This window comes from Microtus pennsylvanicus, chromosome 11, assembly GCF_037038515.1.
Source record: "Microtus pennsylvanicus isolate mMicPen1 chromosome 11, mMicPen1.hap1, whole genome shotgun sequence".
Lineage (NCBI taxonomy): Eukaryota > Metazoa > Chordata > Mammalia > Rodentia > Cricetidae > Microtus > Microtus pennsylvanicus.
In genome coordinates this window covers 62,311,779-62,335,610 of record NC_134589.1, presented here as the reverse complement: position 1 = coordinate 62,335,610, position 23,832 = coordinate 62,311,779, and the positions used below count along the sequence as shown (strand labels likewise).

The following is a 23,832-nucleotide window of genomic DNA, read 5'->3' as shown; positions in this document are numbered from 1 at the left end:
ACCATAAAACGTCTTATGGTAGCCTCTTAAAATAACATTTCTGCTGGGCGGTGGTGGCTCACGCCTTTAATCTCAGCACCCAGGAGGTTTAGGTAGGTGGATCTCTGTGAGTTCTAAACCAGCCTGGTCTACAAAGCAAGTTCCAAGACAGCCAGAGCTGTTACACAAAGAAAAATTGTCTAGAAAAACTAATGATGATGATGATGATATTTCCATGAAGACGCTAGCTTGTTTCTCAATGTCTAAACATAGACAGCAGTTATGTGGGCATCTAATAGAGCCCTGCAGTGTGGCAGTGCCAGACGCCAGCTGAGATTGCAGCCCACCCTCTAAGTCCCCAAGGCTCTACCTGCACACAGGCAAATGTCTGTCCGTCTCAGACTTGTCCCTCTAAGGACCTGGATCCAGGCGCCAGCATCAGCAGCAATGTGAGGCGGGAGACACTCACCCTTTACCATCCCTGAGTTCAGGGCAGGAACCCTGTGGGGATCCCTAGTACACTATCCAAACCGAAAGCAGAGGCTAAGTGGTATTTGCTTTAGATTATACTCTTTGTGTAAGAGAGGACAGAGAATTGAGACCATGCACAAGGCCCAGCCAGAGTCCCAGACGCCGTACAGAACAGCAAAGATGCTCTGGGAACGTGAGACTCTGGATTGCCCCACAGTAACGCCCTCAAGGCTCACAACATGGAGCCCTCTTCCTCCTATGTATTCATTCTCAGCCTAGTTGCAAGGGAGGAGGAAGGATGGGAACTGTGAAAGATGAAGGTCAAAGCAATAAATCAGGCCCCTGTCCACTGTCTCATAAGGCCAAATAGGTACCTGGCACATCCAGATGGAAGGAGACCTTCTGTCCCCCGGCCTCGCAGCTGTACTCCCCAGCATCCGCCTGGCCCGCCTGCTGCACCACCAGCCTCCTCTCGCAGCCCGAGGCCTCCACTCGAACCTTCGAGCCAGAGCTCAGCTTCTTCCCGTCCTTGAACCAGGTCACCTCAGTCTGGGCCTGGGCCACTTTGCAACTCAGAGTAGCACTGGCACCTGCCTCTGCCTTCACTTCACTATGAGCCTGCTGCTCCTTGGCGAACACCACTTTGGTCTCTGTAAATAGATAGGGATACAGTGAGTCAGAGACACTAAGTCAGGAAGGCCACCTGGGGGAAAATCTGATGGTAGTGGTACCACTGGAGGGCAGAACATCACCCAGACTCCACAGCCACTGTGCCCAAAAGCCCCGGTGCCTCTGAGCATAGACCTAGACCAGGCACAGACCCTGCCTCTGCTGCAGGAGCTATTCTTCAATGGCTACTCCACAGGCTCTGTGGTGGAGACCTGATGTTTTCAGCCCCTTCAGTGGTCCGTTGTTCTAGGCTGACCCCATTTATACCTGCATTGTCTTCAGATCCTAGGGGATCTGTATGTATTTGAGTACCAGAGTCTCTCACCAGCTACATTTATTGTCAGTATTCTCCCATCTGTGTGTGTGTGTTTCAGCTTCTCACGTACGTGTGTGAGTGTGTGTGTGTGTGTGTGTGTGTGTGTGTGTGTGTGTGTGTGTTCTGGTTAAATCAAGAATTTTCATGAAGCAACACATCTGATTCTCTGTAAGCCATGTTCTCACGTACTGGCTCTGAAATGGTTCACACGGTAATGCCGTGGCCCACTCAGCTATCAGTCATATCGGTTTTCTCTGAGGTTGTCACCCAGCTCACTGTTGACGACAGCGTAAGCTTTGCAGGGAGACTTCCAGGGCTAATAACAAATGTGCACTGCCCTTAGGGGAAGGTGGTCCTAGCTCTATGCTTCACACTAGTCCACGGGAAAAGAGGGGCGGGCCTATGACAGCTGTCAGTCAAGAGCTGGTCCAGAAGCCACTTTCATCCTGCTCTGCTCTCCTATGGCCACATCTGGTTCCGCTGTCCTCTTAGTCTGGCCTTATGATGAGGGCTGGTCTCTGGAAGGACATGCTCTCAGACGGTCATCGTCAAGAGAGCACAGAACCTTTGCCATCGGTTTGTCAGTCATTGTCACACTCAATCAAATACGTTTAGATCCTGATCTAGGGATGAAATCAAGTCTTCTGTGGTTTCTAGTAGCTTCTTCAGGTGTTGATCACAGTCCTTCAGAAATATCCGACCTTTTCCTCACTGGGCTTCCAATGTCGTTTGTTGGGCATCAGGTAAGAAAACGGTGCACCTTCAGTTCCTGTGTGTTCTGTAGAATTTCGCTTTCCAAGGCTTCGCTGCAGAGTTTGGAGGGAGCGATGTCTCCTGCAAGCTGGGTTTCTGTGCGAGGCATCCTTCCCAAGGCTCTCACTACACTGTTGGCCTCAGGAACGGTCTTAACTGGTGGCAGTCAACTCTACCCCTACTGGCCTGCCCTGCATTGTCTTGTTGCTATTTCAGAGGTAAAGCTCTCACCCGAAGTGGGATGTTAGCTGCTGTTTCCTGCAGTTCTGTCTTTCACAGTTGAGGGGAGGGGTGTTGATTTCTGTAAAGAATTCATGATGGATTTTACTGAAGAGTTTTCAGGATGAGATGGTGATTGATTTGTGTGTGTGTGTGTGTGTGTGTGTGTGTGTGTGTGTGTGTGTGTGTGTAGGCATGTGTGTGCCACACCATGAGTGTGATCAGAGAGCAACCTGCAGGAGTTGGTTCTCTCTTCCCACCATGTGGGTCCCGGGAATCAGATCCTCAGGCTTGGCAGCAAACACCTTCCTCCTCAGCCACCTCACCAGTCCCAAGAGAGTAAATGTTATGAAATCCTGCCGCTTGCACTATCTGGATCTCTGTGCATTTCCCTCTCAGAGCCCGACCTGTGCCTTGTGTTGAGCCAATGCCTCATGCCTGGCCTCCCTTTCCACACAGCCTTCAACTCCTGCAGAGCAATTTTCTACCAGGCATTCAGTATCCAGCCCTGGCATGGATGTGGCCTTGAGTTCTGCATATTTTCCCTGTCATGTTTGGCTTGCGTGTCACATTGTTTGCATAAAATGATCCATCTTGCATTCCTCCTGTATCCCAAGCAAGCTTCTGTCTCCAGAACTTCTGGAATGATGTCCCTGCTGGCTGCACACCCTGCCCCTGAAACAGTTCTTAGACTCCTGCTTCCATTTAGTTAACGCTTACGGCATTGTCTGAGTTTTCAGTTTCTTCTTCTGTCAGCTTTGGCATGGTTCTCCAGGAATCAGTCAAACTGTCACAACTTGCCAGTTTTTTAAACCATGAAATCAGCTGTCATATTCTCTTCAAACAATGAAACAGCAGGCTTTTTTAACAGTTGTCCGTATTCACAACTGGTGGTATGGTTGGCCCTCTGCATCACGGATTCAGCGACACCAAACAGAAAATGTGGAGGTGGGACAGAAGGGCATCTACAAGAAGCACAGGCTTGTTCTTGTCATTAGTCCCCGGATAATAGACGGCAGCTGGTGCCCCTGACACTGATGGACAGGAGCTGAGATGTCCAGAGAGAACAGGTTCCCACGGCTGTGCAGTTAAGAGCACGGCTGCTCTTGCAGACGACTCGGGTTTGGTTCCAGCAGCCACACGGTGACTCACAGGGCATCTGAGGCTCTCTTCTGAACTCCATGGGCACCAGGCATGCACATGGCACACATGCATACGTGCAGGCAAAACATTCATATACACGAACTCAATAAATCTGGTTTGTTTGGGGATGGCAGGTTGTTGTTTTGTTTTGTTCTTTTAGTGTACAGACGGGCCTGGGGAGATGACTCAGCAGTTAAAAATGCTTCCTTCTCTTTCAAACTACCTGAGTTTGGGCAGCTCACAACCACCTGTAACTCCAGCTCCAGAGGATCTGATGCCCCCTTCTGGTTTCTGCAGGTGCCTGCACTCGCATACACATACCCACAGAGACACGCACATACACACACACATCATTTGAAAAAATGAAATATATCTTAGAAGAACATGTGCAGAACATGTATGTTGGTTATACGTAAATGCACCAACATTTTATATAAAGGGCTGGGACATTCGAGGATCCTGCATCTGCGGTGGGGGTCCTGGAACTAATTCTTAAGGACACCAAGGACACAACACAAACCTGCAGGGTAAGAGCAGAAGTTCAGCCTACAATGACTTAGCATTAAGCGTCCTAACAAAAGGAAAATACGTGAGGTTTTCACCATCTCAATGCAAACAGTCAGAGGACCAGTGGCACCCAGCCACCAGGGACATACTGAGGCTTTTCCTAGCACTCCGGTCAGTGGCAGCTCTCCCAGCAACATGGCCGCACACCACATCAGCGCTTCTCCACACTAACTCTGTGCATCATCTTCCAAGGGCTGATGATGAGAATGCTCTAGTGAAAAACAACAGGAGCCCAGGACGTGATCAAAAAGCCCATTCTGCCCTGACATGTGTCTATCGAAGCACGTGACCACTCCCCGCTCTGTACACTTCACACAAGCTGCACAACCGTCCACCAGCAGGCATGTTCCTACAGACAGGTGTGTGACAGACTGGCTTCCAAATCCCCGGAAAGGGAGGGAAGGGGGGCCCAGGAAACAAAAAACTGAGAATAGCAAGAAAGCCTTGAGACAGTTACAGGTGTGACTGAGTACCTGGCCTGTGACTTGTCCTTACCCTGAGTAAGTGGCAGCTCTGGCTATGAAGTAGCACACATGGCTCTGGAAGAGACCCTGGAAGTTTCCAGTGCCCTCAATCCAAGAATGATCAATCTCGCGGATAAAGGTTACAAGGTCACCTTACAACCAAGAACCAACTGATTCCAACAGAACCAACCAAAATACGCTGGGCTGGCTCTCGGAACACACAGCTAGCTACACCATGTGGACACCACTCAAGGTTTGTAAGAAGGCCTACACCTGCCTGTTTTCCTCACGGATACGAGAGAGCAGGTGGGAGGGCAGAGGATGGTAATAGACAAAGTGTAACAGGAAGAACCCAGTGGTCAGCGATGCACCTGATCCAGTCATCATCTCTACACAAACAAACTGCTATGTCAACACCCACCTGTGACGTCCAGACGGAAGGAGACCTTCTGTCCCCCCGCCTCGCAGCTGTACTCCCCAGCATCTGCCTTGCCCGCCTGCTGCACCACCAGCCTCCTCTCGCAGCCCGAGGCCTCCACACGAACTTTTGAGCCAGAGCTCAGCTTCTTCCCATCCTTGAACCAGGTCACCTCAGTCTGGGCCTGGGCCACTTTGCAGCTCAGTGTGGCACTGGCGCCTGCCTCTGCCTTCACCTCACTGCGAGTTTGCTGTTCTTTGGAAAATACCACCTTGGGCTCTAGGGACAAATGGGGACACAAAGTCAGAGCACTATCTAGATCAGCAAGGTCACAGTGGCAAAGAGCCTGGGAGGGTCAGCCGGACAGCAGATGTCATCCAGGCCCTGCACTCTCTGTGCTCAGGACAAACCCCAGGGCCTCGAAACACAGAGAAAGTCAAGCTCCCTCATCCATCCAGAATACATCCCAAGACCTGCAGACGGTGCCTCAGATGCAGATAGCACCAGATACTGCGGATGTTTTTCCTGGAGGGCCCTGGAAAAATTTAGTTAACAAATTAGGCTTGGTAAGAAATTCGTTAACCAGACATGGTGCACGGCTTTAATCGCAGCACTCAATAAAAAGAGAAAGGCAGATGTCTGTGAGTTTGCTGCTAGCCTGGTCTACATAGCAAGTTCCTACCAAGGCCATTCAAGACTGCATAGTAAGACCTTGTCTCAAAAAATAAAAAAAATGGGCTGGAGAAATGGCTCAGTGGTTAAGAGCACTGGCTGCTCTTCCGGAGGTCCTGAGTTCAATTCCCAGCAACCACATGGTGGCTCACAACCATCTGTAATGAGATCTGGCGCCCTCTTCATGCAGGCAGAATGTTGTATACATAATAAATAAATAAAATCTTTAAAAAATAATAAAATTAAATTAAATTTAAAAAAATTAAAAAATCTGGGTGCTGTAGCACATGCCTTTAATCCCAGCACCTGGGAGGCAGAGGCAGGCGGATCTCTGTGAGTTCGAGGCTGAACTGGTTCTACATAGTGAGTTCCAGGACAGCCAGGGTGATGTAGAAAGAGTCTGACTCAACCTCTCCTCCCAAAAAAAAATCATAACAACTAGTAATAAAATAGAAAAATTAAAGAAACATAGTGTAACAGAAGCCCATGCTCTAGACCATTATCAAGTAAAATAAGGACCAAGAGAACAGAAGTGAAGCAACACCTTGGCCTCCAACTGGTGAACTGCTTATTTCTGGAATTTTCCATATATTTTAGAACCATGGATGACAGGGGGTAGCAAAACCCATGGAGTGTTACTCAGAGTGAAAAGAGTGGCTATCAAAATTTGACACACACCCCATCACTCCTTACTGGTGTCACTAGGCAGTTTTTTCCCTGCCAATTTTCTGCCTAACTTCCAATAGCACCCTTTCTTCTAGGCAGCCACCGTAGGATCTCTGTCCATATTTCCTAGTCTCACTGTAGCGGACTGACAACAGCATACACTCCAGACACTTCCCTTCCGCTACCTGTCTTCTCGCCGCTTCTGGTAGGCTCTGCTGAGTCTCTGGGTGCTAATTTTTCAGTTAGTATTACTGCTGGATGTGACATGGCCAGGAGGGTCACACACAGCTCTCGGGTGGAGGCCAGACGACATTATAGGTATGTTCTCTTCTTCCACACTTACGTGGATTGAACCCGGGTCTCGAGGCTTGCTCACCAAGCTCATCCAAACCTGCTGGACCATCTGACAAGACCTAACTCAGTTTTCAGCTTCAAAGTATTCATGTGTGTTTTATGGTGGTCACTGTGTTTGTTCTCTTGTTCCTGGGCACCGAGGTTGCTCAGCAGTAGAGCTGTGCCTTGCATGCACAGAGCTCTGTATTCCATCCCCAGTGTGTGTGTGTAAGTGTGTGTGTGTAAGTGTGTGTGTGTGTGTGTGTGTGTAAGTGTGTGTGTGTTCCAGAGTGTACATTTATTCTATTGGCACATGCAGTCATCCCATAATTCTGGTGTTCACCTGTACAGTGCAGAACAACCTAAGTACTTCATGATAACTACATGAGAAGACGTTGAATGTTTCCAACAAAAACACGATAAGCATCAAAGGAACTGGAAACACAGACTGCCCAAGTTTGACCAGTGCACATCATTGACATGTTATCAGATCCCACGCTGCACCTCATTGTCACTCTGTAGATCGTTATATGTTAAGTATGTGCACAATGATGAATTCAGTCCATAAGCGAAGTCACAGGAATACCTGCATGTCACTTTGAGGATTCTGTGCTTCTCTTTCTATTCTAAGTCTGGAACCCAACTATAGTTGGGTTTGTATGTGGTGACCACTGGTCCAGTGTTTTCTCCTCAGTATGGTTGAATAATCTCTCATAATCTCTCATGCTGTCTGCAGCTGTTCCATGAGTCCCAGAGGGGAGAGGAGAGATGTAGGCGGGGTGGGAGTGGGGAATAGATTGCTCAGGAATCCACCCTGAACTCTGCCGTCTGCTCCTTCAGTATGGTTGCCAATCCCTGCACTGAGACACCCATGTGTTCTTTACATGTTTTTAGCATAGGCTGACCCGTGGTGCAGCAAAGGATCCCTGTTTTCTTCTTTGGATCTACTGTTTAAATCAGAAATGCTCCTTAAAGGCCCACCTGTTAGAGGCTTGTTTCAGACTGTGCCGCTGGGAGGTGGTGGAAAATTTAGTATTTAGGGGTCTTGTGGGACACTAGGTTACTGGGATTGTACCCTCCAAAGGTACTGTGGGACCCAAGCCCCTTGCTCTCTCACACACACATTCCAACATAAAGCAAGTAGTTCAACTGGAAAGGAAGCCATATGCAGAGATAGTCTTTCTAAGGAGAAAAACACTAGGACCACTGGGGTCATCAGGGAATTTCCCACCACCTGCAAACAAGCCACCTTGACACATAATCACTGACCTGTGACGTCCAGATGGAAGGAGACCTTCTGTCCCCCAGCCTCGCAGCTGTACTCCCCAGCATCTGCCTGGCCCGCCTGCTGCACCACCAGCCTCCTCTCGCAGCCCGAGGCCTCCACTCGAACCTTCGAGCCAGAGCTCAGCTTCTTCCCGTCTTTGAACCAGGTCACCTCAGTCTGGGCCTGGGCCACTTTGCAGCTCAGTGTGGCACTGGCCCCTGCCTCTGCCTTCACCTCGCTGCGTGTCTGCTGCTCCTTGGCAAACACCACCTTGGGCTCTGGGGACAGATAGGGATGCACAAGGTCAGAGACCCAAGACTATACATAACCCTTCTCCAGGGCCTGGGGCTCATCAGAGCCCAGGCATGGCCAAGGCAACACTTCCCATAATTGACAAATCATCATGTGATCATAAACAAGGTTCTGTGTCACATGGGTCCCAAGCTGCATTGCTGAAGCTTCTTGTGTGGAAAGTCTGGGCATGCAGGGTCTTGTCACTGCCCTAAGAACCTGCAGGCCCACTCTGATGCTTGCTGGCAGGTGAGCTACTGTAGCCCTTAAGGCCATCACTGCTATTGTCCCTTAACAATACCTATCCTGACATTTAAGGACAGAACTCTGACTCTTCCCTGCCTTGGAACCCCCAGAAACTTCAGGCCATCCATGGCTTCCCGCCCTCTTACATTCAGAGACCACAAACAGCAGGAGGAGGCACAGCTGGGAGGAACAGCCACCTCAATCTCAAACCAGAAATCCACATCTTTCTGGACCACAGCGGAGAGGAGGTGCAAGACAGCAAAATGCAATAAAATCAAGCAGGAAAGAGTGACCACATGGTGTATGGCCTTTTCCCAGACTCAAGGGGACAGGGTGGAGAGGGTTGGACACACATTCATGGTCTCATGGGAATTATGATATGGCCAATGAGGGCTTCCAGAACCCTGAGACAAACAAACACTGAGGTCTAAGGACAGGGAGAATACCACCCCAAAATACCTGAAATGTCCTGTAATAGCCCACTGAGCACAACCCTGGCACCCACCTGTGACATCCAGACGGAAGGAGACCTTCTGTCCCCCGGCCTCGCAGCTGTACTCCCCAGCATCTGCCTTGCCCGCCTGCTGCACCACCAGCCTCCTCTCGCAGCCTGAGGCCTCCACTTGAACCTTTGAGCCAGAGCTCAGCTTCTTCCCGTCCTTGAACCAGGTCACCTCAGTCTGGGCCTGGGCCACTTTGCAGCTCAGTGTAGCATTGGCCCCTGCCTCTGTCTTCACCTCGCTGCGAGCCTGCTGCTCCTTGGCAAACACCAACTTGGGCTCTGGAGACAAGGAGAGGCACACAGGGAGAGAGACAATGTTACCTACTTCGCAGACACCAATTCTGCAAGGTTCCATAAATTGTGTCCTTGGAGTCATGGACATCAGGTGCCCAGTGAGATGTTAGACTGTCTTTACAGATACAGTGTCTTGTCTCGGTGGCTCAGATATGCATTTGGAAGTTATCCTGACTCAAGATCCAGAAGAAAGCGGCTGGGCTATTCCAGCTCTCTACCTTTGTGTCTCTGCCATGTTTGCAGCAGATCTCATTGCTCTGTGATACATCCCAGAGCTGGCAGACTGTGTGCTCTGCGCACTATAGCCTCATTCTCTGCTGGTTTTATCCATACATAAAGTATGCACAAGCATCTATTCAGCTCAGTGAACCTCATATGGACCTCTCTCTCCGCACAGAACTGAAACCTATGAACAAACAGAGCATTTCAGCTCCCCATCCACAGACTGTCACTACATAGGCAGGCAGAGAGAGAGAGAGAGAGGGAAGAACAAAATCACACACATACACACAGGCTCACACACAACATACACACAAACACATACACACACTCAGATACATACACAGGTGTAGGCACACACACACATAGAGCCTTCTGCCTGGGCTCTGAGTTCACACCTGTTGGGCCAGTTACATGCTCTATAGTGTTGCTCCACTCAGTGGCGGACCCCAAAATTACAATGATGGTCCCTTAAGGTAGTTTTACCCAGCAACATGAGAGCTGTCTCCATTTGTGTGACTGTACTCTGTGGTACTCACGTGATGGGAAATCACCCAACAACAAATTCTTCATCATGTTTATTTTGTTATATTCTGGCGGGTTTGTGTGTTTTGGTTTGGCTTGTCTGAAGGACCCATCCATGCTACGTAGCATTTCTTCATTAGGTGAGGGATTGTGGTACATGACTTTAACTGGGGAGACAGAAGCAGCCTGGACTACACAGTGAGTTCCAGGTCAGTCAGGGCTACATAGTGAGAGTCTGTCTTCAAAACAGGAAGCTTGTTCCTTTACGCTGCTACATGCACCAGCATAGGAGTTATGTACCAGTCCATGGGTTGTACCACATAAAAACCATAACTGAACGACTTTCCCATTCCTTCTTATGGCTCATTTGGGCCGTTCACCTGGAGATACAACCAATAAAGCTGCTATAAACATACTTAGTGTCCATGGAGATGGCTCAGTGGTGAGGAACTCAAACTGCTCTTACACCCACTGAGGTGGTTTGACGGAGAATGCGCCCCACCCCCCAGGATTGACTATTTGGTCCCCAATTGGTGGAAGGTCTTTTGGGGAAGGATTAGGAGATTTGGTCTTGGAGAAAGTGTGTTGCTGGCAGACTTTGAGGTTACAAAAGTCTCCAACCCTTCCCTGCCTGTCTCCCTCGCTTTGCCTCCTGCTCGAAGATCAAGGTAAGTTCTCAGCTGCTCCAGCCAACACGCCTGCTGCTTGCTGCCACACTGCCCCACCACGATGGTCCAATTAAATGCTTTCTTTATGAGTATGTCTTGGTCACGGTGTTTTGTCAAGGAGGTAGAAAAGTAACTAATTACCCATGTTGGGTGGCTCACAACTGCCCGTGACTCCAGCTGCAGGGGATCCAACACCCTCTCTGCACTCATACGCACATACCCGTACAAGGCATATACATCACATAAATAAAAATATGAGTGTCTTAAGACCATCCTTGGCTACACCTTTGGTGATGGAATCAGCACAAAGGGCTCTCCGGCTTTAAGGGACACTGCTCTATTAACAGGTTCTTCATCTCCCACCCCATGCCTGCTATCATCCATGTTCTTAACCTGTGCATGCTTCATCCGTCTCTAATCAGAGCCTATGTCATAGTCATATAGCACCAGCTTCCATGATTCTGCTCACTTCTGCATCTGTAAGATGCTTTCATTTAAAATTAAAATGATTTGTCCATGAATTGCAAAGGCAATTTAATTACATTAAATTCTAAATGAATATTTTATTAAGACAATTTACATAGGAAATGCTGTAATTTTTTTCATTAGCATAAAATCTTCAAAGGCACATGTTATGTGGAAAAAATGCAGGTAAAGAGAAAATACGATCCCAGGCTGAGGAAGCACCTCGCTGATTTATTCAACTACCTCCACAGGCAAGGTTAGCAGAGGGCTTCCTGAGGGGCAACCAGAGCTAGGAAGCCTGCAGCAAAACGCAGAGGCTCACACTTCACCGTCTCATGGGCGGGGCACAAACTTATACCATGAAGATGAAGGTGCACACATCCATGAAACAAGGTTGTTATCAGAGCTGGCACAGTAAAGGAAGCAGGTGACCTAGACTTGGTGGTGAGTGGTATGAGGCACGCACAGCCAGGGACCTTGGTGTGCAGTAGTATTTAAGGGACATACAGACAAACAAGTAGAACACTGACGGACAAAAGATCTACACCATTGGTAGGAACTGTGAGCAAGAAAGTAGGTGCTCAGCAGTAAGGGAAGCAGAGACAAGTGGATCTCTTGTGAGTTCGAAGCCAGCCTGGTCTACAGAGTTAGTTCCAAGACAGCCAGTGACACACAGAGAAATCCTGTCTTGAGGAAGGAAGAAAAAAAAGAAGGAAGGAAGGAAGGAAAGAAGGAGAGAAGGAAAAGGGAAGGAGAGAAGGAGGAAGAGAGAGAGAAAGAAAGGGAGGGAAGGAGGGAGGGAGGGAGGAAAGGAAGGAAGGAGGAAAGGAGGGAGAAAGGGAGGGAGGAAGGAGTGGGTGCCTGAGTTGTGGCACAGAGTGCTGGGGAAAAGCATCTGTCACACCTGACTACTCCCACCCCTGCCTTTCTATGCTAGCTAGAGTGTGACAGTGAAACCAGACCTGAGTCTAGGCACAGGGTTTCTACAAGAAACAGGAGGTGGGAGGGACCACAAAGTAAACAAACAAATAGGAAAGCAATCAATGAGGTGGCTGACATCTCCTATAGACAGAACTCAAATTTATGAGGACAAACCCCCAATGAATAGTGTAGGGTGAGAGTCCACACTCTAGAACTTTCCTTCCATGGTGGGTGAGTTATAAAGCTGCCTAAGAGGTTACAAAGCTACCCGAGTCGGTTTGTGTTGCTAGAACAAAAAGCCTGAGGCTGCTACTTCACTAAAATAAACGAATAACTAAACCAGTTTGTTCAGTTCATTCTTCCAAAGGCTCAAGGAAAGAGCCCTGGGACTGGCTTGGCTCTAATGAGGACCCACAGAGGAGAGCAGCAGTGGGGGGAGACTAAGAGGGAGCCGTGGAGCAGTCTCTGTGCGCTGTAAAGATGCATCACTCTCATTGGTCAATACAGAGCTGCCTGGCCTATAGCTCAGCAGGAAGAGACTGGGTGGGAAAGCCAGAGCAGGAGGATGCTGGGAAGACGTCTAAGGAGTCTAAGGAGATGCAGAGCAAACAGGACGGGAAGTCTGTAGATGAGGTAAACGGGTCTCAGGGCAGCACACAGATCAATAGAAATGGGTTAATAGCCAAAAAATAAGCCTAAGCTGTCGGCTGAGCTTTGTAATTAATATTAAGTCTCTGTGGTTATTTGGGAGCCAGCTGACGGCACAGACCTGGCTGGTGGTACCAATGAAAGCTCTGCCTACAGGAAAGGGACCTGAGAGGTGACAGACACTCGGGAGAACCCATTCACACCAGTCCCACAAGACCTGGCCCACTACATTAGCTACTCATGAAGCTAGAAGTTCCATGGCCTGCACCTCCCATGGGGCCCACCCTGTAAATATCTCCCATCTCAACACATGGGGAACCAAATGCCAGCACGCACGCCCATATGAGAAGCCAGCCATCCAAACCCGAGCAGAGAGCAGCAAAGTTGCTCTGAGCAGGAGGGTAGCTGGGTGCAGGAGTCCTAGAAGGAGTCTGCCTAAGACTCAGGACAGATGAGAAATAGGCAACCATGAGCAAGCTGCACCAGGCCCCTGGAACAGCTCCAATACTGAGTGCTCCCTACCTACCCAGCCATTGTGGAATATTTAACTATATAAAGATGTGTTACATTTGTCTATGCTGCCTTTTTAACAAAGTAAAGATGATCCAGGAGGTGATGGTATAGGCCTTTAATCCCAGCACTTGGGAGGCAGAGGCAGGCAGATCTCTGTGAGTTCGAGGCCAGCCTGGTCTACAGAGCTAGTTCCAGGACAGTCAGGGCTACACAGAGAAACCTTGTCTCGAAAAAAGAAAAAAGTCAGAAAAAGAAAAAAGAAAAAAAAGTGTTACATTTGTTTGTGCTCCATTTGTTTAGTTATGTAAAGATCTGTTGCCACCTTATCTGCCTAAGGCACCTGATTGGTCTAATAAAGAGCTGAACAGGGGCTGGAGAGATGGCTCAGCGGTTAAGAGCATTGCCTATTTTTCCAAAGGTCCTGAGTTCAATTCCCAGCAACCACATGGTGGCTCACAACCATCTGTAATGAGGTCTGGTGCCCTCTTCTGGCCTTCAGGCATACTCGCAGACAGAATATTGTATACATAATTAAAAATATATATATAAATATATCAATCAAAAAAAAGAACTGAACAGCCAACAGCTAGGCAGGAGAAAGGCTAGGTGGGGTGGGGTAGGCAGAGGGAATAAATAGGATGAGGAATCTAGAGAAGAAAAGAGGAGAGAAGGTGGGGGAGAAAGAGAGACTTCTGGAGCCAGTCAGCCAAAGTCAGCCAGGCAGTCACCAGACAGACAGACATGGAAGAAGCAAGAAAAGTAAGACATACAGGGGAAAAAGGTAAAAATCCCCGAGGCAAAAGTACATAAAGAGAAACGGATTAATTTAAGTTAAAAGAGCCAGCCAGAAACAAGCCTGAGCTAGGCTGAGCATTCAAACTAAAAAGAAGACTCTGTGTCATGTATTGGGAGCTGGTTGGTGGCCCCAAAGACAAAGCCTGGAGCACCCAGCAAATAGACGGACTAGAGGACATCAGCACAATCAGCAGTCGGAACATCAAATGTGTCTAAGTCAATAAAAAAATTCTCTGTCACACCAGGATAGGAATGGATATGAGAAAAACCCCCAACTGCAAAAATGGTGGGGTCTAGTGGGACATGGGTGGGTCATGGGGCTGCCCTTTGAGGACAGCATTCAGTATACTGTCAGACAAGGGTGCAGTCATAGAAGGAATAAAACCAAACGTAGTGACGTGGTGAGGATAGAGCTCAATGGTGGAGGATGTAAGTAGGTTGTAAAAGGCCTTGGATTCAACACCAAAATGTATGTGTGTATTGTGTGTGTGCACGCACACGTGTGTGCACAAGAATCCATAGATTCTGTTCATCAAACAGAAATGATAACACTGGAAAATGCAACAGTTAAAAGCACACCTACTTCCGGTGGTACTGGCAGTCCTTATGTGTACTACAACGTAAGATTAGTGGGTCAGGAGCACAGAGGATCGTAACTAAGCAGAGAGAAGCTCGTGTGTGAAAACGGGTGTAAGAATATGAAAGGGTCGGCCAGAGTCACAGGAGTCCTTCCAGGGACAGATGGCAGATGGGACAAAAGAGCCAAGACCAAGAATCCCCACAACAGAAAGACATAAACCCCCAGGCTCAAGATGATCCAGCCCCCAATATGAAGCAAACCATACGAGGTCCTCACTGGAACACTACTGTCTTAATCAGGGTGTCAGTGGCTGTAAGACACCATGACCAAAAGCAATCTGGGGAGGAAAGAGTTTAACGGAACACAGTCTACCATGAAGGAACTCTGGGCAAAAACTTAGGTCAGGAACCTGAGGCAGGAGCTGATGCAGAGGCCATGGAGAAGTGCTCCTCATGGCCCGCTCAACCTGTTTCCTTCCTTTCTTTCTTCTTCCTCCCTTTCTTCCTTCCTTTCTTTCTTTTTCCTTCTTTCTTTCCTTCAACTGTGTAAAGAGTTTTCTTTTAATGTATAAAACTAGACAAAATTATTTTGGGGGATTCCACCTATGATCTCTTCACTGTCCACTGAGGTCACTCGAGTTCAAGGTTTCTGAAAATATCCCATTCTCAAAGAAAGGTCTTTAACCCAGTTGCACTATCAGCCTATGATTCTTCTATTCTCTCATCCCTCTTTGAATCAAAGACACACTCAGGACAAGTCTGAAGTTCTCCACCAGAGGGTCTCTGGCAATTCCTTCAAACAATGTACCTTAGGAATCCTCCTTGCTGACACCCCTTTTCTCTCAAGAATGAGTTCATGCCCTGTTCCTCCCTAACTGCTCAGAATGCTAATCTGTGTGCAGCATACGCCAGCACTACACTGAAACAAGCATACATCCAAGGGATCTTGCACTCCAGCCTCATGTTCAAACTTCATCCACAGGCATCCCTGTTGAGCCGCCTTGGCTACCAAAGCTCATACTGGACAATCAGCTCTGGATTGCAGAAGAGGATTTGTTTGTGCACCTGCTTCCCATGCCAACCTGCTTTCTTACATACCCAAGGCCACTTGCCCAGGGGTGGCACTGCACACAGTGGGCTGGGAGGTCACTGTTTAAGAAAATGCACCACCGACCTGCCTAGAAGCCAGTCTTATGGAGACATTTTCTCAACTTACAATCCTTCCTCCCAAATGACTCCAGCTTGTGTCAAGTTGACATAAAACCAACCAGCACAACTGCAAAAAGGAGTATTTTCAAACAGAAGTTTCGAGAAGCCACACACCAGGAGACCTACTGCAGCAGACGCCAGGGGACAGAGGTCTTCAGGGGGAAACTAACGCTGACCCAAACCTTGGCTCTGCAACTGTCTGGCTTAGCAAGTCAAAGCTCCTCTGTGCCCACCTTAAAATGGGAATAGTCAGAATTCTTTCTCGTAGAATTGCTGAGAAGTTCAAAACCTTTTACAAATATGATGCACTTCACAAAACCAAGGCACCCGAAAGAGACCAGCAATTGCGAGCAGTGACTATAGGTGAAGCTGGGAAAATAGGTCACAAGGCAGTATCTCCCCCTAATGCCTGATATGCACACTACAGAACACAAAAAAAGGGAGGGAGGGAGGGAGGGAGGGAGGGAGGGAGGGAGGGAGGGAGGGAGGGAGGGAGGAAAAACCTACCTGTGACATCCAGACGGAAGGAGACCTTCTGTCCCCCGGCCTCGCAGCTGTATTCCCCAGCATCCGCCTTGCCCGCCTGCTGCACCACCAGCCTCCTCTCGCAGCCCGAGGCCTCCACTCGAACCTTCGAGCTGGAGCTCAGCTTCTTCCCATCCTTGAACCAGGTCACCTCAGTCTGGGCCTGGGCCACTTTGCAGCTCAGTGTGGCACTGGCCCCTGCCTCTGCCTTCACCTCGCTGCGTGTCTGCTGCTCCTTGGCGAACACCACCTTGGGCTCTGAGAACAGACAACATCAGAAACCATTTGAGTTATGAAAGTCACACGGAGAAAAGGCCTGGATGAGACTACCCGGAAGCGGGGGGGGGGGAATGAACTCCCTCAAACCTCTCAGCATTAAACCACAGTTCATCCACATATCCCACCGGCCGCTTCAGGGGCAGTTAAGGCAGGGCAGAGTCACTGGTGAAGGACTATGGACTAGACACTACTTTATAACAGTAACTCAGTGCTGACAAGTGAGCCACCGCCCCAAGAGCTGCTCAGTACTCATCTGCAAGCATAAATCAGATTCGAGGGGACATTCTCACATCGAAGAGTTCAGCCTGAACTAGGGGAAGCACAGTGGTAAAGCACTTGCCCAGCAGGCACCAGCAGGATGAGCACACGCATGCGCACACGCACACATAGACACGCATGCGCGTGCAGACACACACACGTGTGCGCACGAGGACAGGGACACACACACACACGGCATCTGTCTGCCATTCCACAGGTCCTCATGTGTTCCACAAGGCATCCAGCAATCCTGAACTAATAAGGCAGGAGCTAGCTGTGTGGTTTGTAAGGAGAAAAAGTCCATGGGGAAAGCTAAAGTCACTCCTGACCATCCAGAGACTGGAAGTTAACTAAGAACAACTGCAGTGCCAGGCAGTGGTACCGTACACCTTTAATCCCAGCACTTGGGAGGCAGAGGCACGCGGATCTCTGTGAGTTCGAGGCCAGCCTGCTCTACAGAGCGAGTTCCAGGACAGCAAGGGCTACACAAAGAAACCCTGTCTTGAAAAACCAAAAATAAGCAAAAACAACAAATTCAGTTACCTCTTGGTAGCTGTGAGAACAGAGAACTCACAGTGATTAACTGGACTTGAGGTACCTGCAAGGTCAGAGGACAGCGTCGCCGGCTCTGAGTTATAGGTCGATAAATACAAGCTGGAGTCAGAGATAAAAGAGGAGGGGCTTCCGTCCCCTAACTGGACTGGCATTGCAGGCGATCTCTCTGATTGGACCAGGAAATCGGGCCACAGGATATGGGGCTCTCTAATTAGCTGACTAAAATGTAATTGCCTCGGTCTCTGCCCAGTTTCTGCCAGGAGTCCTATAAAAAAAAAACCTCCAGACAGGGCTGGAGAGATTGTTCAGTTAAGAGCACTGGCTGCTCTTTCAGAGGTCCTGAGTTCAATTCCCAGCAACCACGACGTGGTTTACAACTATCTGTAATGAGATCTGGTCTCCTCTTCTGGCCTGCAGGTAGACTTGCAGGTAGGATGCTGTATACAAAATAAATAAATCTTTTAAAACAAACAAAAAGACCTTCCAGACAAAAGAAGTTTGATGTCTTTTCCTCTCTGGGATCCCCCACTCACTCTTGGGGGTGGTGAGGGAGGTCTTTCTCTTTTCCCTAATTTCTCTTAACAAAACCTGCTTCCACTTCACTGCTCCCACAAGTTACCTGAATCTCCGAATCTCTTCTGTTCTCTGGCATAAAGAAACAAACTAAGGACCATTGGCTCAGGCTGACTTTTGGTGGTCATTGAATTTCTGGTGCTTTACATCTCTGGGTCAAGCACAGAAAGGTCTTTGAACTGAGAAAGATCTTGTTCTCAATCTTGCATTAGTCCCAGGGACAGCGGGGGAATATTCCAAAACACCTAACTGAACCCTGGCAGCCCCAGGTTCAGTGTTGATATAGTTTCAAATATGATTATGTGACTGAAATTCCTCCTTACCCTGGCTGAGCATGAAATAAAAATTCTCTTTAAAAGACAGCTCATGCTGGACAGAGTGAGACCACAGAGAGCTGTGGGAGGGACCTCAAACAGACACTGGTTGCCTTGGACCTACACACAAGTAGGACCAGAGTCCGTGGCACCGAGCAACACTGTTGGAACCTAAGAAGGTGCTGAGAACATAAAACAGAACATGATAGCATTAAGACACCTCCTGAGGCACACAAGAGGCCCTGACTAACCTAAACACATATGCACCAAATGCACCTGGACCAGGCCACCTAGACCAGATGCAGGGATGTGATTGGCAAAGGATATGAAAGAGGCAAAGATGATACTCGGTGGAAAGACACCAGGGCCTGCCTGGCCATAACCAGGCTCATAACATCTGCAAACTAATTTAGTGTCGCAGCACCCACCTGTGACGTCCAGACGGAAGGAGACCTTCTGTCCCCCGGCCTCGCAGCTGTACTCCCCAGCATCCGCCTTGCCCGCCTGCTGCACCACCAGCCTCCTCTCGCAGCCTGAGGCCTCCACTCGGACCTTCGAGCCAGAGCTCAGCTTCTTCCCATCCTTGAACCAGGTCACCTCAGTCTGGGCCTGGGCCACCGTGCAGCTCAGTGTGGCACTGGCGCCTGCCTCTGTCTTCACCTCGCTGCGAGCCTGCTGCTCCTTGGCGAACACCACCTTGGGCTCTGGAGATAAACAGGGACACACAGTTGCTATAACTAAGTTAAAATCCACCTTGGTTTCCAAACTCTGGTGACTCAATGATCCCATTCTGTTAGCTTTTGGTTAAGGTTTTTAACTCTGAGCAGCATATCCATTGACAATTCTTTCAGGAAGTTTCGTGAATGGTAAACTCTCTAAAGATACTTCCTGAACATGTGCTATTTCACCCTCACTCCTGAATGACAGCTTAGCAGGCCATGGACTTTGCGGCTGACAGTTATTTCCCTCAATACTTTGGGCACCATGCCATCACTGTTTTTCTGTTTCTTTTTTCTTTTCTTTTTTTGTGGAAAAGGTTTTTTATTCTGTACAAGTAGGTTTTTAATAAACTATTGGCTTCTTGTTACAGTAGATTCTCAGCCATCTCATTGCAATAGCATTTCCCTACCATTCAGAATCTGGAAACAATCCGCCTTTCTCAAATTATCACTTAGTATTTTCTCCCCCACCTTCAAAACACAGAAATGGGTTTTTGAATAGCAAGTAGCCATTTACAGAAGCCACAGGATACAGATAGTCATTACACAAGCCACAGTCGAGGCACTGGCCAAACACTGCCAACAGGCGTGGGGAAAGATGTTAGGTTTTAGAAGCAGAAGTATTAATGGAGTTAGAATATACAGTTCATGCCTTCTGAATCCCAAATGATAGAGAGCCTCGCTGCTGTCCTGCCAGACACCATAACTAAAACATAGCTCCAAGGATCAGGTACCCAAAGTGGGCAATGGATTAAAGCTCCCTTATCAATACTATTTTGGAAGCATCATCAGAACAGAGTTTTAGTGATGGATCAGCCTGGGCTCCATTCTGAACTGAGAATTTTACTTAGCACTAAGACTCTCAAGCATCCGAGAAAAGCTGTGAATCGGGCTTTGTTCCTCCTCGAGGGAAATTGGATAGGCTTGATGACTTCTGCTTACCTCCCCATGGTTCTAGTTCTGCTACCAAGTAATTCAGTAATTGATCAGAGTATTTAAGCAAAAATGAAAACAAAAGCAGACTTGCAGCAACACATCCTAGACAGATGATATTTTTTTTAAAACGTCAAGGAGCATTACACAGCAGAAAAAAAATAACAACCTCTTGAAATTTGCAGGCAAATGGATGGAGCTAGAAAACATCATTTTGAGTGAGGTAACCCAGACCCAGAAAGACAATTATCACATGTACTCACTCATAGGTGGTTTTTAAACATAAAGCAAAGAAAGCCAGCCTACAAATCACAATCCCAGAGAACTTAGACAACAATGAGGACCCTAAGAGAGACATAGATGGATCTAATCTACACAGGAAGTAGAAAAAGACAAGATCTCCTGAGTAAATTGGGAGCATGGGGAGAGAGTTGAAGGGGAGGGGAGAGGTAAGGAGGGGAGCAGAGAAAATGTAGAGCTCAATAAAAATCAATTTAAAAAAAGAAAAAATGACAAGATAAATGTAAATCATAAAATCAAATGCACTCATGAAGGGACACCTATTTTACATTATATTTAAAAACCCTAGAGACTGCCAACTATGCGTGCTTACCATAACATCTCATCTGGGAAAGCCCATGAGGGGGTTTCCTGCAAGTACTCATTGCCGTGGTAAAAACAACTATGTGCAAACTGCAAGGTCCCTAATAGCAGCTGAGAGTTTATATGCAGAAAGATGTCACTATCTGATCAAATATGCAAGAGAAAGAAACACCAGAGGTCACAGCACAGAACAGTAGCCACCACCAGCTCCCCTCCACAGCTCTTCCCTGTGTGACAGCTTGACTCCTTCGTCTGGTCCTCACTTTCCCACAGCCCAGGAGTCTGAACGATCTTTTCAACAAGTCTCTCAAAGGTACACTGAACACCATCACAGGTTTTTGCACTTGCCTCTATGAACAACACGGAATGCTTGCGTACAAATTTCAGGACTTCATTTCTACCAACGTCATGATTTTCCTTACCAATTTTATTTCCAGCTAGCATGTTTACTATGTGATCTCTTGTACTGAATGTTTCCAATCCATTTAGCCAATTATCCAGTTTAGCAAAGGTGTCTCTTCTGGGAACATCATACACTAATATAACTCCCTGTGCGCCTCTGTAACAGCTGGGTTAATGCTCTGAACCGCTCTGGACCAGCCGGATCCCACACAGCAAGTTGAGCCTCATCCCCATCCACTGAAATCACTTCACCTTAAGGTCGACACCTATTGTTGCTGCAAGTTCTGGATTAAAGGTGTCATCTGGGAACCTCAGGCGCAGGCTGGCCTTGCCCACCCCACGCTCGCCGATGATGAGGATCTTCAGAGTGGTCAGCACGTCCTCACCCATCCTGCGCCCGTCTCCTTGGACCTGTCCCTGTCAGTGTTTCCCGACAGCCTGCGCATGTGCACCTCTGTGACCACCGTTTTTTTCTGTTTCCTGTCGCCCAAGTCTACACTATACCTCACAACTCCCTCTTCCTTATTTTTCATGCCTCTCAGTGTTGCTCCACTCACCCCTACAACAGTTCTCAAACCTCGGCCTCCTCTCTGTGCTCAGAGTCACTGTCTCTCCTAACCTCACCCCTACAACCGTTCTCAAACCTCGGCCTCCTCTCTGTGCTCAGAGTCACTGTCTCTCCTAACCTCACCACCTCCTGGAGTAAGAAAGAGCCTCACACCTGCTCTCCTTGCCTTTGATCTCCCCTCATCCAAATCAATTCTCCATTTAGCCTCTTAGAAGTTAAATGTATCATCTCCATGTTCCTATCTCCAGAAATCTAAAGAACAGAGGACCGCTCCCCTTAGTGGACACCTCCGTGTGTCTTCAAATGTTCCCAGGTGTGTGGGATGGCCCAACAGAATAAGTGTGTGATTTTGAATGCATTTCCAATACAAATTTGATGTTCATTTTCCATTTCTATGATAAGAGAAATTGAAGCATTAGCCCTAATCCTGTGCCACCAAAAAAGAGGAAGACGAAAAAGAAGGAGGAGGAGGAAAGGAAGGAAGGAAGGAAGGAAGGAAGGAAGGAAGGAAGGAAGGAAGGAAGAAAGAAATTGGCCAATGGCTTACAGTAATCTGAGGATGAACAGACATGGTTCAGAAAAACCTCTGAATCTGGGTCACAGACAGCCAAGTGAGAAATTTTATATCACTGTTCCTCGCCCTCTCTACTCCAGTGTGCTTTTGAACCCAGGGGTGTGTCTGCAGCTGCAGCCAGAGCAGGGCAGACCAGGCCCCCAGACAACCAGCATCATCTGATGTATGTATGGATTTAGTCTCTGAGCTTCACTCACGGGTTGTCTCCAATAGTTCTGAGTTCTCAGTGCAGAGCACTGCTCCCAAGAAGGACCATAGGGCAACTGGAAGTCTTTGCCGAATTCCAGGCTTCCATGGACAGTGAAGAACAGACTGTAGCAAACAAGTCTAACCAAAAGCTAAGGAATGAAATTCCACAGAGGGCTTTGGAGTGTGTTGGTATCTCCTAGCACAGTGGTCATGCTCAGAAAGGCCTGCACACCTGGGCAAGCTCAGTGAAGGCCTGAGGTAATGCTGAGTTCAGTGTACAGGTCCTGCTCAGGAAAAGTTGCATCCATGGACAACAGCCACAGACCTGCCCTGTCCAGTCACATGGTGATGAATATCTCCTCTATGGCCCAGCTCAGAGATGTCACAAACACGCAGACACTACCAGCAACAAATGTCGGTAACAATTTTAAATAAATCTTTTCTTTGAAAGAAAAGAGTATATTGGAATAAATAAAAAGTTAGTTCTTTGAAAAAGATCAATAGAACAGACTAACCACTGTCTCAACTAAGAAAAAAGAAATAGCTTGATTTAATAAAATCCAAAATAAAAGTGAAAACATCAAGACAGACTTCCCGCAATTACAAAGGCTCTCAAAACACATTGTGAATGACTGTGTGTCAGCAAATTAGATAACAGCCCTCCAGTGGTGGCGCACACCTTTAATCCCAGCATTCAGGAGGCAGAGGCAGGTGGATCTCTGTGAGTTCGAGGCCGGCATGTAAACTATGCATCCTTACTTGGTAAATTTGAGAAGGGACATTAAAGTTAACAGAAATTCAGAGTAACTTGGAAGACCAATATAATCTTTCCTAAAAGAAAGAGGAGTCGAAGAGGTGGCTTAGCGGTCAAGCACTGGCTGCTCTTCCAGAGGCCTGGGTTCTGTTCTCAGCACCACACTGCAGCCCACAAGTGTTCGTAACTCCAGTTCCAGGGGTCTGATGCCCTGTTCTGGTCTTCACGGGCACCTGGCACAAGTGTGGTTCGCAGACATACATTCAGGCAAAACACCCATACATGTAAAATAATAAAGGTTTAAGAAAACAAACCAATTTTAAAAGAAAAAAAGGAACAAAATTAGTGGAGTTCCATCTCCAGTTTTAAAACTTACTGAACCGTCACAGTTCACCCGGGGCTAGAGACACGGCTCAGCAGTTACGAGCACACACAGCTCCTTCAGAGGACTGGAGTTCCGTTCCCAGCACACACGACAGTGCACAGCTACCTGTGACTCCAGCGCCAGGAGTCTACCGCCCTATGTGTTTCTCCTCGGGTACTGCACACATATGGTAGGTATACAGACATGCGGGCATCTTTTTTGCTTACAGTGATTTGCCAGGCATACTGGCACATGCCTTGAATCCCATCACTTTGGAGGCAGAAATGGATACATTTTCATAAATTTGAGACTAGTCTGCCCTGCGTATCAAGTTCCAGGCCAGCTAAGACTATATGGTCTGACTCCCTCTACACCCGCCAAAAACAGAAAAAAGTTCACAGTGACCAGTT

The 23,832-nt window shown here is 48.0% G+C and overlaps 1 protein-coding gene and 1 pseudogene across 43 annotated transcripts in view; both read right to left on the bottom strand.

Annotated features, from left to right (window-relative positions):
- The window catches only part of Obscn (obscurin, cytoskeletal calmodulin and titin-interacting RhoGEF), a 146,239-nt gene that overhangs the window by 110,779 nt on the left and 11,628 nt on the right, over nucleotides 1-23,832 (bottom strand). For 34 of the 43 annotated variants that reach the window (XM_075992403.1, XM_075992406.1, XM_075992405.1 and 31 more), the window contains 6 exons: nucleotides 18,745-19,020; nucleotides 16,320-16,595; nucleotides 8,980-9,255; nucleotides 7,940-8,215; nucleotides 5,003-5,278; nucleotides 825-1,100 (listed from right to left, as the gene is read on the bottom strand). In XM_075992403.1, coding sequence (XP_075848518.1) covers nucleotides 825-1,100; nucleotides 5,003-5,278; nucleotides 7,940-8,215; nucleotides 8,980-9,255; nucleotides 16,320-16,595; nucleotides 18,745-19,020 — 1,656 coding nt within the window. The remainder of the gene's footprint in view (nucleotides 1-824; nucleotides 1,101-5,002; nucleotides 5,279-7,939; nucleotides 8,216-8,979; nucleotides 9,256-16,319; nucleotides 16,596-18,744; nucleotides 19,021-23,832) is intronic. The other 9 variants (XM_075992434.1, XM_075992436.1, XM_075992442.1 and 6 more) reach the window with 6 other exon arrangements.
- On the bottom strand, nucleotides 20,750-21,363 carry LOC142860748 (ras-related protein Rab-18-like; annotated as a pseudogene).